This window comes from Acanthisitta chloris, unplaced genomic scaffold (genome assembly GCF_000695815.1).
Source record: "Acanthisitta chloris isolate BGI_N310 unplaced genomic scaffold, ASM69581v1 scaffold17788, whole genome shotgun sequence".
Taxonomy (NCBI): domain Eukaryota; kingdom Metazoa; phylum Chordata; class Aves; order Passeriformes; family Acanthisittidae; genus Acanthisitta; species Acanthisitta chloris.
In genome coordinates, this window is record NW_008686650.1 from 39,450 (window position 1) to 51,575 (window position 12,126).

Genomic DNA, 12,126 nt, shown 5'->3' on the forward strand with positions numbered 1-12,126 from the left:
TTTCTTCATATTTGAAGGTTTTAAAACATTTACCTGTTGAGAATCATTACTTTTTCATGTTCTGCTGCACATTACTTGGTAAGCTCATTTACACAAGTGCCAAAGGCACAACAGAAATATTGGCATATGTCATAGATGTGGGTTTAACACCATCACCTGTGGGAGAAGACTCCACTGGTCTGAGTAACTCAGCAGCACTCTCACAGAGTTTGGACCTCACCTACATACATCTGGGAATGACATTTGAAATAATCCAAAGAACTAGGCAGTCCTCAATAAATACTAATTATAGTATCTTCACCATTTCTCTAGGTGAGCAATGAAGATGTGAATTCTGCAGTTTATGAACCTATATGCTGGCAGATCACTTTTTTTCCCCACAATTACTTCACCTGCAGCTTTCTAAAAAAGGAGTAGGACAAAAATCATATGATGCATGGCACACATCATGTATCATCTTGACAACGTTAGAAAGGAAGTCAAAATGACCCAGGGCTTCCTAGAGAAAGTGAGGCTGCAGAAAACATTCATTCAACAGTCACCGCATTAAAAGAATGGCTCAGACAGCCAACTAAAAGCGTAAGGCAAATGGAGGGTCTCTGCTTTCTCTTCCACACCAGTAAAAAAAAAGATGTGAATACACTCACCTTTTTTGCTCTCTGTGCTATATTTGGTGTTCTAGTGAGAAGCTTTTCAATCAGGTATTCTCTATTCTGCAAAACCAACATTTGGTAAGTTAAAAATCAATACAAGGAAAGAAATTTCACGTAGATTTTAAGGCAGAGCAAAATTTACTCATAGGGTTAAACATTTTACCTTGGCTTTCTGGAAAAATTTGCATTTTAAAAGTTCTGCTGCTGTGGGCCTGAAAGATCAATAATAAATTAGAACAGAAAACAAAGACTCCTCTCAGTGAATACAGTACAAGACGTTAGTTAAATGGTACGTCTCTAAAACTTTTGAATTAGTACTGTATGGATGGGGAATGAATGATAACAGCTACTGAATTAATTCACACAAACTCACTTACCACACATGAAAAAATTAAGCCTCTCTATGGCAAAAAAATACCAAAAAAAGAGGAAAAATATATCAGTCACTTAAGCTGCCAATTTTCCCCCTTTTTTGTTCAACACAAATGCATTTTACATTTAAAGCAAACAAAAACCAAACAGAAAAATTAAAATAAGAAAAAAGTTCAGATAGTGTGTTCTTCCCAACGTGACTCTATGTATGCAACTAAAACTTTGCTCCACAGCAATAAAAGCACAATTAAATTTTCCAAACAGCAGCATCAATACCTGCTACTGGCATTCTTTTACTTCACTGATGTCAGCAGGTATTCACAAGAAAATATACTGACACTATTAACATGATGCACAAACCAGAGTCATCAGGAGCATCTTCCAATCAAACAAATACAAAACAAAGCAACAGTTGAAAGGTCAAACCAAGACATTTCATTTTCACGTGCAGTTCTGTTCAAGTCTGTTTCTTCCCATCATCATTAAGTGTAGATTTTTGACATTTTCAACAGAAAATCACAATCTCACAGCTACCAAAGTGATTTCAACAGCAGCATTTGTCACCCCTAGCTTCAGCGATCTAAAAGCTACTTATCGAGCCAAAGCCAGACTCTGGTACTGAAGCAGGCTCAGGAGACAAAGTGAAACATCTCTTGGGATGAAATAAAACCCTCTAGGTTCTTTCAATGATTTCCATTAGGAGCATATACCGCTATTTAAGACTAATTTTCACACAGCTAAATTTAGGGAAGCCAAAATCTTCAAGAGTCATCATATGTAAATGAACAGAAGCAACATCTGCTATAGTTTTCCATTTGAATTCATACAAGGGATTAAATACAGGACAAACTTAAGCAAGACAGTGAAAATCTTCAATTTGGAAAATTTCAGTCTCGAACCTCAAAAAATCTGAACTAGTTTATTTCTTTGAGGACACATCTGAAAAGTAGATGAAGAAAAGAGGAGGAGTAAATAGTCTGTATGTACAAATCAGTTCACTCCTGCTAGAAATGAAACAACTTTTGACAATCACAAAAAGCATTCAATCTAGACAGAGACAGTAGGTTCCATAGAACATGTATTTTTCTTCCCCTCCAAAGCACCAAACTCTACAATAAAGGAGTTCTTATTAATCCTGCGGAGACCACCAGACTTGGCAGTCATTCATACATACACCTTGGATGAACAAAAATGAAGGGAAACTTTTAAAAAGAAAAATCAGCATCTGTGCCGAAGTTTTAAAGTTGTCTCTCAAATTAACTCAATTTTAAGACAAGATACAGTGATTCAGTACCATCACATCTCTTAACAGGGCTATGCTCAGTTAAAAGCTAGATTCTTAGTAAAGTTTCATCCAAACTAGTGTTCTCCATTCCTCTACCATTAATTATGCCAGACTGAACTGGTCTGGACATGCTTTCTGGCCCTGTTTTTCCACACAGGCTGTGGCAGTGAATTGCAGATGAGGACTGGGAACAGCATCCTTGGCACTGGGGAGAGAGAGAAACACCCACACAGAGATCCTCAAAAGAAAAACATCATGGTCTGAGACAACAGTGCAATGCCAGTCCTAGAATTTGCCATAGAGAGCAAGCACTTCTCCCACAACTGACATAATATACCATCAGATGAATCTCTGTGCAAAATTACATGCTGGATTGCGAGAAACGTAAAAAATAGTGATGACTCCCAATATCAGAATACTTGCTCCTCAGTATGGAGTAACAGGCACACAGACCTAAGCATCTCTCTGTTGGCCTAACTGTTCAATTCAAGGCAATCCCGACTATGAAGATACTGCATGTGTTTAAATACCAGTGTCATAAATCAGGAAAATTACTTAAAACAGTACTGTTTCAACACTGCTGTTATATATACAGGTCAGGTAATTCAGCATTATGTATTCAAGGAGACAAGGAAAACTCATTTTATTTACCTCTCATGATTACATACCAATTAAATCTCACCCTGAAAATTGCTGGACACTGGATACTAAAAGACACTTGATTACCCAGAACACATTTTATTCTTATCTGTAAGCAGCCAAACTGCAGCACTAAGCTTGAACCATCAGGACATGCTACCAACAAGCATAAGGGGTTTGGGAATCTGTAAACAGTCTACAAATGATCCTTGAGCAAAACAAAAATTTTCAAGTATTTAAAGAATAAAGATGTTGCCACAGAATCTTTTTTGTTAACTATACTTGTTCTCTAGTATTCCTGCCATCACTTTTTTGACTTGACTCCCTGCAATATCCTGGTCTTAGGCTAGCATAACATCAGTGAAGAGAAGTACACACTGTAGAAGACACACAGAGTGCTCAATCAGGATTGCTCTCTTATCTTTCTTCCCCAGAAATCCTAGCTCAAACTCTACAAAACAGTGACATAACTAAATATCCTTAGGAAATAATGTTTATTAGAAAGTACTTCCTACAACTCGTCAGCAAAAGAAGCCTACAAAAATGGGTCTGCATAAATATGAATAAAGGATGAATAAATTAATTGTTTGGAGATTTGGGGACATCTGCAATGGTTTCAGAATTGATGTTTAATATTTTCACCATCTTGGCTGTCCCATTTACAAAACACAGCAAGAAAGAACAAATCACAAAGATACTATGACATGCATTTGCCTACATAAACATGAGGAAAACTCAACAAGCCTGCAGTCCCTCACTTTACAGTAAAAAAATCAATACATCTTAATAAGCAATTTTCTCTGGAAATATCCAAGTTAAAAGCAATACTAAGTTTATGTCACAAAATGAGAAAAATGAACATGGAATTATTTATTTTTCATTTCTTTTAAAGGCCAAGAGACTAATATGTTTGATTACCAGCAATTCTTCTGGTGAATCTGAACAGTCTTGTTAGACGTACGCACAATACCTAGATTTATATCTTGCCTCAGATGAGAAATTAACACTTCTCTTTGACTGGAGTTTAATTCAATAGTATATGCAAGCATAAATACATTAGGTTAACAAGCCAAAACAAGAAAACTTAAGGGATAATTCAGAGGCAACTTCTTCTCCCCAGGTGAAGATGACTGAAGGCTGCTATTTACAAAATTAAAGACTATGTCACTGTAACTTAAAGATGTCTATATATTTTAAAAAATAATTCCACTATATATGGCAATAGTGACCTACCTCTTGGAAGGATCTTTTTGAAGGCATAATGAGATTAGTTTTCTAAAGGACTTGCCATACTTTTTCATCATCTCCTTGTCCTCTACACCTGTCTCTAAAGTGGGAGGGTCATTTTGAAGCGTCAGCATTAACACCTACAATAAACCCAAAAAAGAGGAGTCATAAGCAAAACGAATGCAAAATATAGAAATTAAAAGAGAATAAATACTCCTCAGAATACATTTATTTAGATATCTTGAGTTGCTATTGGAAATGAAGTAGCTCAACTATCGAGCAGCATTAATAATACAGCTAACAGCAAGTAATACAAAGTGATTGTTACTTTCATAGGGGGGTATTTGTGATAAGGTGCTGCTCCTGTTGCTAACTCAATGGCTGTTATCCCAAAACTCCACATATCAGCCTTGAAGTCATATCCTCGCACCTGGAACAGAACCAAAAAGGAAAAAAAAAGGTGATTATGTCTCAAATTCCAAAAAAGACTGAAGGTGCTTTAATTTTTTTTTAACATTAGAAATACCTGCTCCATTACTTCAGGGGCCATCCAACAGGGAGTACCAACAAATGTTTTCCTTACTTTGTTACGAGTAACATCACCTCCAGTTGCTAAAAATGCACTAACACCAAAATCTGGGAAGGAGGAAAAAAAGTTGAAATCTGTTAAACTACCAGTAACAAAGCAAAACTTTTACATTTTTAGAAATTAAGTCAGTTCCTCAAGGTAGGCTTATAGAAACTCACCATTGCAATAGCAAAAAAAAAAAAAAAAAAAAAGAATAAAGCTGAAGTGTTCTGTTAACCTGTTACTACATCAGTGACAGCTGTATGGGAAAGGTAGTGGAAGAGGAAAGGGAAGGTAAGTGGAAGAAACAGCAGGTTAGCAATGCATAGAGAAATACCACTATTTTGAATGGAGCTATATGAAGAGCATTTTCAACTGTGCTATTTACAATCCAGTTATACTAAAACAAATAGTTTATTATAGACTCCAACTTTTTTTTCCTATTGTTTTCCTATTGTTACCTGATTTTAAGGTTGAAAAAAATCAGTAACTACCAAAAATGTAGTTTTATCATTATTTTACACTAAACAACCACTAAGCATCAAAGATTCAAATTCTGGACCTCTTCTACATCTCTGAAACCCACAGAAATACAGTAGTCAAGCAGGCAGAAAGCTTCAAGCAATTTAATTTTCCCTGCGGGCTGCCTGATGAAAAAAATCAAACAAAAACCCCACAAAGCAGCAACAGAAAGACTTCCCCCCCAAATCTGTAACTTATGAAATACACAAGTTCTGTTGTGTTTCTAAAAAGCACAAACAGCCTAAGAAACACCTGCTTCTAAGTTTTTAATGCCCTAAAAATCAATGCTGGTAATTTTCCTGAGGAGGATCTATTGCATATAAGTCACAGCTGAATAGGCAGAAACCCAAAATAAATAAATAAATGCATAAATAAAGGAGAGATATAGGAAAAAAATTATGCCCCTTCAGTAGATTAGTTTGTATCAGATAGTTGTTTACAGTTCCTTTCAAGAGCTGAGATACACAGATAAAATACTGACTTAACCTTTGCTCCTTTACTGCTGTTTTTCTCCATTATCAGAACATGACAAAACAACAGCTATAAATAGGTGAAAGGAAAATGAAAAAGCACAACTCAACAATCCAGAAAAATTTCTTCTTGTGTAAGCCTCAAAACGAAATCTTACAATACCTCACTGAGAAAGATGCAATGAGCAATTAAGTCAAATGAACATTTCACTGTAATACTAGTCACTATTGTATGTTTACAGACAGAAAGAACACTTTGATAAGTACTTAGTACAAACAAGACTGATTTCCCATCCCAGGCATAGGTTTCACAAGTACAGGTTATTTAAGAAATGACACAACCTACAGTGGCAAGCTTCCTATCACACAGGACACAAAGAGGACAAGGAAACATATTACAAGGAAAGAGCTGATCAATTCAAGTGTTAGGCTGATCAATTCAACAACACTGTTAGTCTCAGCTAATACCAAAGGAAAAACAAATTTAATACGGAGCACTGATTCAACTGTATTAGTAAAGCATTCTGAAATTAAAGGAAACAGAGCTGCCCAAAGTATAGTCTATGAATCACTTACTCCCCAGCATCTTCTTCATCTCAGCCAGGGGCTGGGCTCTTGGCCAAGTCTCAGTGAAGGCCAACATCCAGAGTCAGTGCTAGGCGTAAGGCTGGGACAGAGATGAAGCCTGTGCCCTTCCAGGGAACTGGGCTGCAAGGAGCCCACTGAGGGATGGCACAGGCTGAAAAAAATGCTTTATACCCAACAGCTTTTTCACCTCAGCTAAGGCTGGGGCTCTTGGCTAAGCCTCAACCAAAACCAAGCTCTAGGGTCAAGATCAGCCTTGGGAGTAAGACAAAGTCACTGCTTCCATGGCAGCAGGGCTGCAAAGCAGCTCCTACAGGAAGGCACAGGCTGCAAAAACATTTGTCCCCTAACCTTCTGACCTTGACAGCAGCTGTAGGCTTTAGCCAAGGCCATCTGTAGTGTTATGGTTAATACTGGGAGAGAAATATCACATCAAGCACCTCTGAGACTGAGGCTGGTCAAAGAAAGCTTGGGCTGCCAATTAGCCCTGATAAAACTTTCTCCTCTATGTGGCTTCAATATCTTAGACATAGGTTCTGCCTAATTTTACTTTTGTCAGAGAAACCCTGGGCTGAGCTTCATTTGTGAGCTGTAGCCCCTTAGAACTCAGAAATGTTAATGGACAACTGTGTCTTCAAATATTACACCTCATATATATTAGCAGCATGTGCTATGGATATACCTTTTCATTATAGAGGCTTGGGATGCAAAGGAAGTGAATGAGCAGTCAAAAGAACCTAAGCTCTTCTAGCAAATAAAAAGGAGAAAAATTATCAGGAATCTGTTCTCCAAAGATGAAAGGAGACTTCTTTGTCAAGGCAAAAATATGTTAAAAGCCTCTTCGACATCTAAAACTGGCTTTCAGATAATGTACAATGCTCAGCTGTGCCAAACAGAAGAGCCTCACACCAGCTAAGAAAGAAGTCTGAAACTGCTGCACTTTTTACCTGAAAATCAGAAATAACCTGATATTGAAATAATGCATCACAGAAAGACAGATTCCACGTATCTCTACAGCCACTGAACCTCCTCAGTCCCACATGCACAGAATACCCTAGCAGCACAATTAAAGCCTTACTCACCAAGATGTCTACAGGAAAAAGAGGAAAGGTCAAGAAACCAAGCCCTGGAGTTGAACTAGAAAGGGATAAATGAAGCTGTTGTTTGAATGCTATCTGATAACTGGGAGAGTAGATTTGAATATGTGTGAAAGTAATAACCTAAAGTCAACAGCTTTATTTTGGATGGCTCATGAGATTCCATCTTTGAACCTTTTAGTTATTTTTAATTTGGTTGGTTGTCAGGACATCTATTCCTTTACAATGTGAGAAGACCTAAAAAATATTTGAACAGCACAGACCTCAAATCTCAGCAGTTGTCCAAAGTTCTGTATAGTGCGAAGACAAGTGTAGAGTATAATCAAGTGAATAAATAAACACTAATATCTTATAAAAATTTAACTCATTAAAATTGACTACCTACTTAAAAAGTCTTGAACTCAAAATGACTTAAAACTGCTCCAATGAGTAAATGGTTCATCTTCCAGTTAATCTTCTCCCATCCAGTTTCATAGACTTTGGGTAGTAGCTTATTAAAGCCCTCAAAATATATGTTTACATGGTAGTTTGAAAGCATCATTTATATAAAAAATAGAACCTCTGTCTATAACCATTTTTATTACTGAAGGCTACTAAACACACTGCTTTCAACGCTCAGTCACAAGCTATAAACTGCGAAAGGCCTGGCAGTGTGCTGGGAGAAGGGACAGGCATCACCACCTGCTAACTCTTTTTTCCAGATAATCTGATACTAACTTGAGAGGTGGGATATGAGCCTTGCTCAGTACTTAAGCTCTTATGAGACCAAATCATTTGATTCTTACAGACTGCCACTCAGGAAGCACATCAACACATTCAGGGGATATCTAAGATCCTAAACTATATCCAACTGATATCACTGCAAGACAAATGGCAGATATGCCAAAAATAATTACCAGTGAGATATACCTTATGCATCTGAGTGACTAGTTAATTTATGAAGGGAAGTAGACAGGGATTTTTGGATCCCCAAGAGCTATTACAGCTACTTGCAGAAGTAAATGAAATTAACAGAAACATGAGTTGTTACCATTTGCAAGCTGTTTATGATATGTGGATGAATCAAAAGGAATCATTAAGAAGACACAGAAAAGTTTCCTTATATATTTGATGGGACAGAGAAATATTGCATACTTTATGAACCGCATATCATTAACCAAGAATCCTGAAATCTGAAACTGGATAACTTGTGGCTACAGCACTCCAAAGGAACAGTCAAAAGCCAACAGAAAAACTTCCATCTGTTGCACTTGAGCCAACTGCCATTACCTTTTTAATTTATATATCTATTGCTCTACCACTGCCATTACCTGCTATTTGTACAGAGCCATCCTCACCCAGAAGAATGTTGCCAGCCTTCAAATCTCTAGAATGTACAAACAGAGGTTACCATGAAAGTAAATATGCACACATTTCATGTAAATAAATAAATAAACAAACTACTGAATAGTTTCACAAGATAGCATTTCAAATTTAAAACACAGAAACAGGAAACAAGTATAAAATTTAACTGATTTATAATAAAATAGAGTGCAGAACTCAAACTCAAATTCTTATATGTAAAAAGAGACAAATTCAGCTTTGGCATAAAATAAGCAGAAGTCAGGGAAAGATTTTAAGATCAATATTTAGGTCCAAGGTCTGGTTAACCACTTTTTAAAAATATAAATCTCACAAACTGAGAACTTTCAGGGCTTTGAAGCAAGAATTAATGTTTGTCACATGCAACTGCACCACTATTGAAAAAGGAAAATTGGAAAATAGTTCTCCTTTTTGATCTCTTCAGAGAAGAGACCCATCTTCAGGAAATGTAAATGTACTGTACATTTCTATGCAATTAAGCTATTAAAGCTCAGGATTAGCATTCACATTTTGCTGTGGTGTACTGTGATGAAAAGTTACTTGGCACTGAATGTGTCAAAAATTCAGCATGTGATTAAAAGTGAACTATATCCATTTAACACCCCATTCACACATAATGCTAAGAAGAAACCTTTGTGGCCTTTCTGGTTTGGTTATTTTTTTTATAAAAATATGCATCCCATTCTTAATGCACAGATTAAATCTTTCACACAGAATATATCATAACAAGAGTTAGAGCAAATCAATCTCTCCGAGATTTACTGAAAACAATTTACATATGCTACTGAAAGGTAACATAACCTGTTTCCTTATTATATAAGCAAGAATACATTGAAACAACAGAAAAAAATCTCTGAAGAATTCTGAAAACATCTCCAACTAGCAAATGCCACCTGACACAGTATTATACAATGTACATGGGAAAAAGGAGGCACATTGTATCATCTTCAACAGGACTTCTGTGGTACTGCAGAGTTTACAGATCATGTTATAAAAAAAGAGAAATCTCAGATGTAACAAATAGATCTCTCTCTTTTTATCATTTTTAAGGCATTTTGAGAACAAACGGGGAATTACCAAATCTGACCTCAAAGGGTCCTGTTATCTTTAAAAGCTCATTAATATGCCTTTCACAACAATATATCAGTTTAACAGAAGACTATGAATTAAGGTTTGAGGCAGATCTTTGGCTTTCCAGACCAGAAGTCAATATAATTGTTCTTTATTTCTCCATTTACTTCAATTTTCTCTGCAAAAGGAGGAAACAGCTCTTCATTTACATCAGAGGCAGTTCATTTATAAGATGAGACATAAGATGTACAGACAAAGAACAACTACTGTGCTACATTTCTACTACCTCAACTCTCAGAGCCCTGTCTGCAGAGAATCTGGTTTTTGTGCAAAAGATTCCCTTGTAATAGGCTAATCCTTCAAACAGAGAATCTGCTACTGGCACCTTCCTAAAAGAGAAATTCATCTCAGTAAAATTAATTAGGAAGGTCAGAGTCCAGCACTTTCAACAACCAAACATTGGAAGCAACCTCTGAGTCCCTACAGCAGATATGTATAGACCACCCCAGGGGATCTACACAAATTACACAGAGAAAAATCAATGAAGAGAGAATATACAGAAGAGAGCAATCATTAGATGCATATACACTAAGATGCAGTTCCATAGTACTAATCCCAGCTTTACATGTGGTCATTTAAAAACATGTTTTTAGAGTCGTAATAGATATTACCAATTACCAGGAAAAAGAATAATTTCACATTTGTACAGCAGTGCCCAAGACTACAGGCTAACTGTGCAACAAAATAACCAAGTCACAGAACATATCACATAAACTAGAATCAGATTAGATAGTTGGAGCAAAAGCAGGCACAGGAGTACAGATCCCAATTCTGGCATACTTAGCATAGCACAGACTTATCCAAACTAGGAGAGAGACAGGGTAAAGACCAGGCAAGTACTGCGTATTAGTGACAAACTGCAGTCAAGAATTCAGCATCTTCCCGAGAATTATCATTTGATACTTATTGATTGCATTTACAGTATGTGAAAGAGAATACAATTTGCTTAGCCAAGCCACTGCAGCCACCAGTATCAAGAAACTATACAGACTGTTTTGAAAATGCTTTTCACTACATATATGCTCCTACCTGTGAATTTGCCCATTCCTATGTAGATAGTCTAAGCCCTCCAAAACTTCTTTAAGAATAGTTGCTATTATGGGTTCCTCAAGGACACCACTTTTGTGCTCTCCTCTGTTGACAATATACTTTATTATATCAAGCATTGAACCTGTATTGAAGATCCAGGAAAGAAAAAAAGCATATAAAAAGCATTATCATATCAGATCCTTAAGAAAGCTGTCTTTCTACACTGCTTCTCTGCTACTGCAATTTAAATCTTCGCATGTATGAGTAAATACTTCATGTAACTAGCTCTTAGAATACAGCACACCGCTAACTCATTCAAGACACAGAGCACTGGGTTTTGCCAAAAATACCATAACACTTAATGATGCATTAGAAAGAGCTGCTAACAGCTTGCTAAGCTACCACTGATTAAAAATTCAGGAGCACCCCACATTTAAACAGACATGCACTGCAAAGGTTTTAGTCTACTATCCAGCTTAGATTATGGTTCATGTGTTCACAATGTAGAGTAAATATGCAGCTGCAAGACTGGAAGGAGATATTCTCTACAAACAAATGATGATAACAATCCCAGGGACACACAGTTTGACACTGAGCTTCCGTTATTACAAATTTCAAGGCATTTAATAGCAACATTTTGTTTCAATTCAAGAATTTTCCAACAGCTCACAGTAAATTCCTGTCACGAATTACAGGTTTCTCTCATGTTCTATGCTTGGTTTTGATTAAACTGACCAATTCAACCAAATGTGACATAACAAGCGTTATTTTATGAGCACTTCCCGTCCTTGTGTTCTAGCATGACAGTGTAGTAGTCTGCTGCCATCAAGATTGATATTGAAGGACAACATGCAGCAACCAAGACCACCACAGCATATTTTTGAGCCTCTCTTTTCTAAGCTACAAGCACATTAAGCTCAGCCCCTTTTTCCTCTCCCAGAACCAAGGAAGAATTTTATACCATTAACCATTATCATAAAAAAACTCTAATAGGCGTTTGGTTAGTTTGAGAAATAAAAAGGATGCAATATGTGTAATACTTGCCCTAGGATGAATCTTACTTGAATAAGAAACATTCTTTATGAAATGAGAAATATATATATTTTTACAAAAACAGAGTGAACTCCAAAGAAACTCAAAATAAAGCCACACTCACAAAAGTGACTTAATTCTCAGCAGTTTTCCC

At 36.6% G+C, this 12,126-nt stretch overlaps 1 protein-coding gene across 1 annotated transcript in view; it reads right to left on the minus strand.

The window, feature by feature from the left end:
• Positions 1-12,126, minus strand: part of STK39 (serine threonine kinase 39) — a gene marked incomplete at both ends in the record, with an annotated part of 60,555 nt that overhangs the window by 36,053 nt on the left and 12,376 nt on the right. Inside the window, 7 exons of the mRNA XM_009080266.1 lie at positions 648-713; positions 817-865; positions 4,183-4,316; positions 4,505-4,606; positions 4,703-4,812; positions 8,729-8,784; positions 10,941-11,082. Coding sequence (XP_009078514.1) covers positions 648-713; positions 817-865; positions 4,183-4,316; positions 4,505-4,606; positions 4,703-4,812; positions 8,729-8,784; positions 10,941-11,082 — 659 coding nt within the window. The remainder of the gene's footprint in view (positions 1-647; positions 714-816; positions 866-4,182; positions 4,317-4,504; positions 4,607-4,702; positions 4,813-8,728; positions 8,785-10,940; positions 11,083-12,126) is intronic.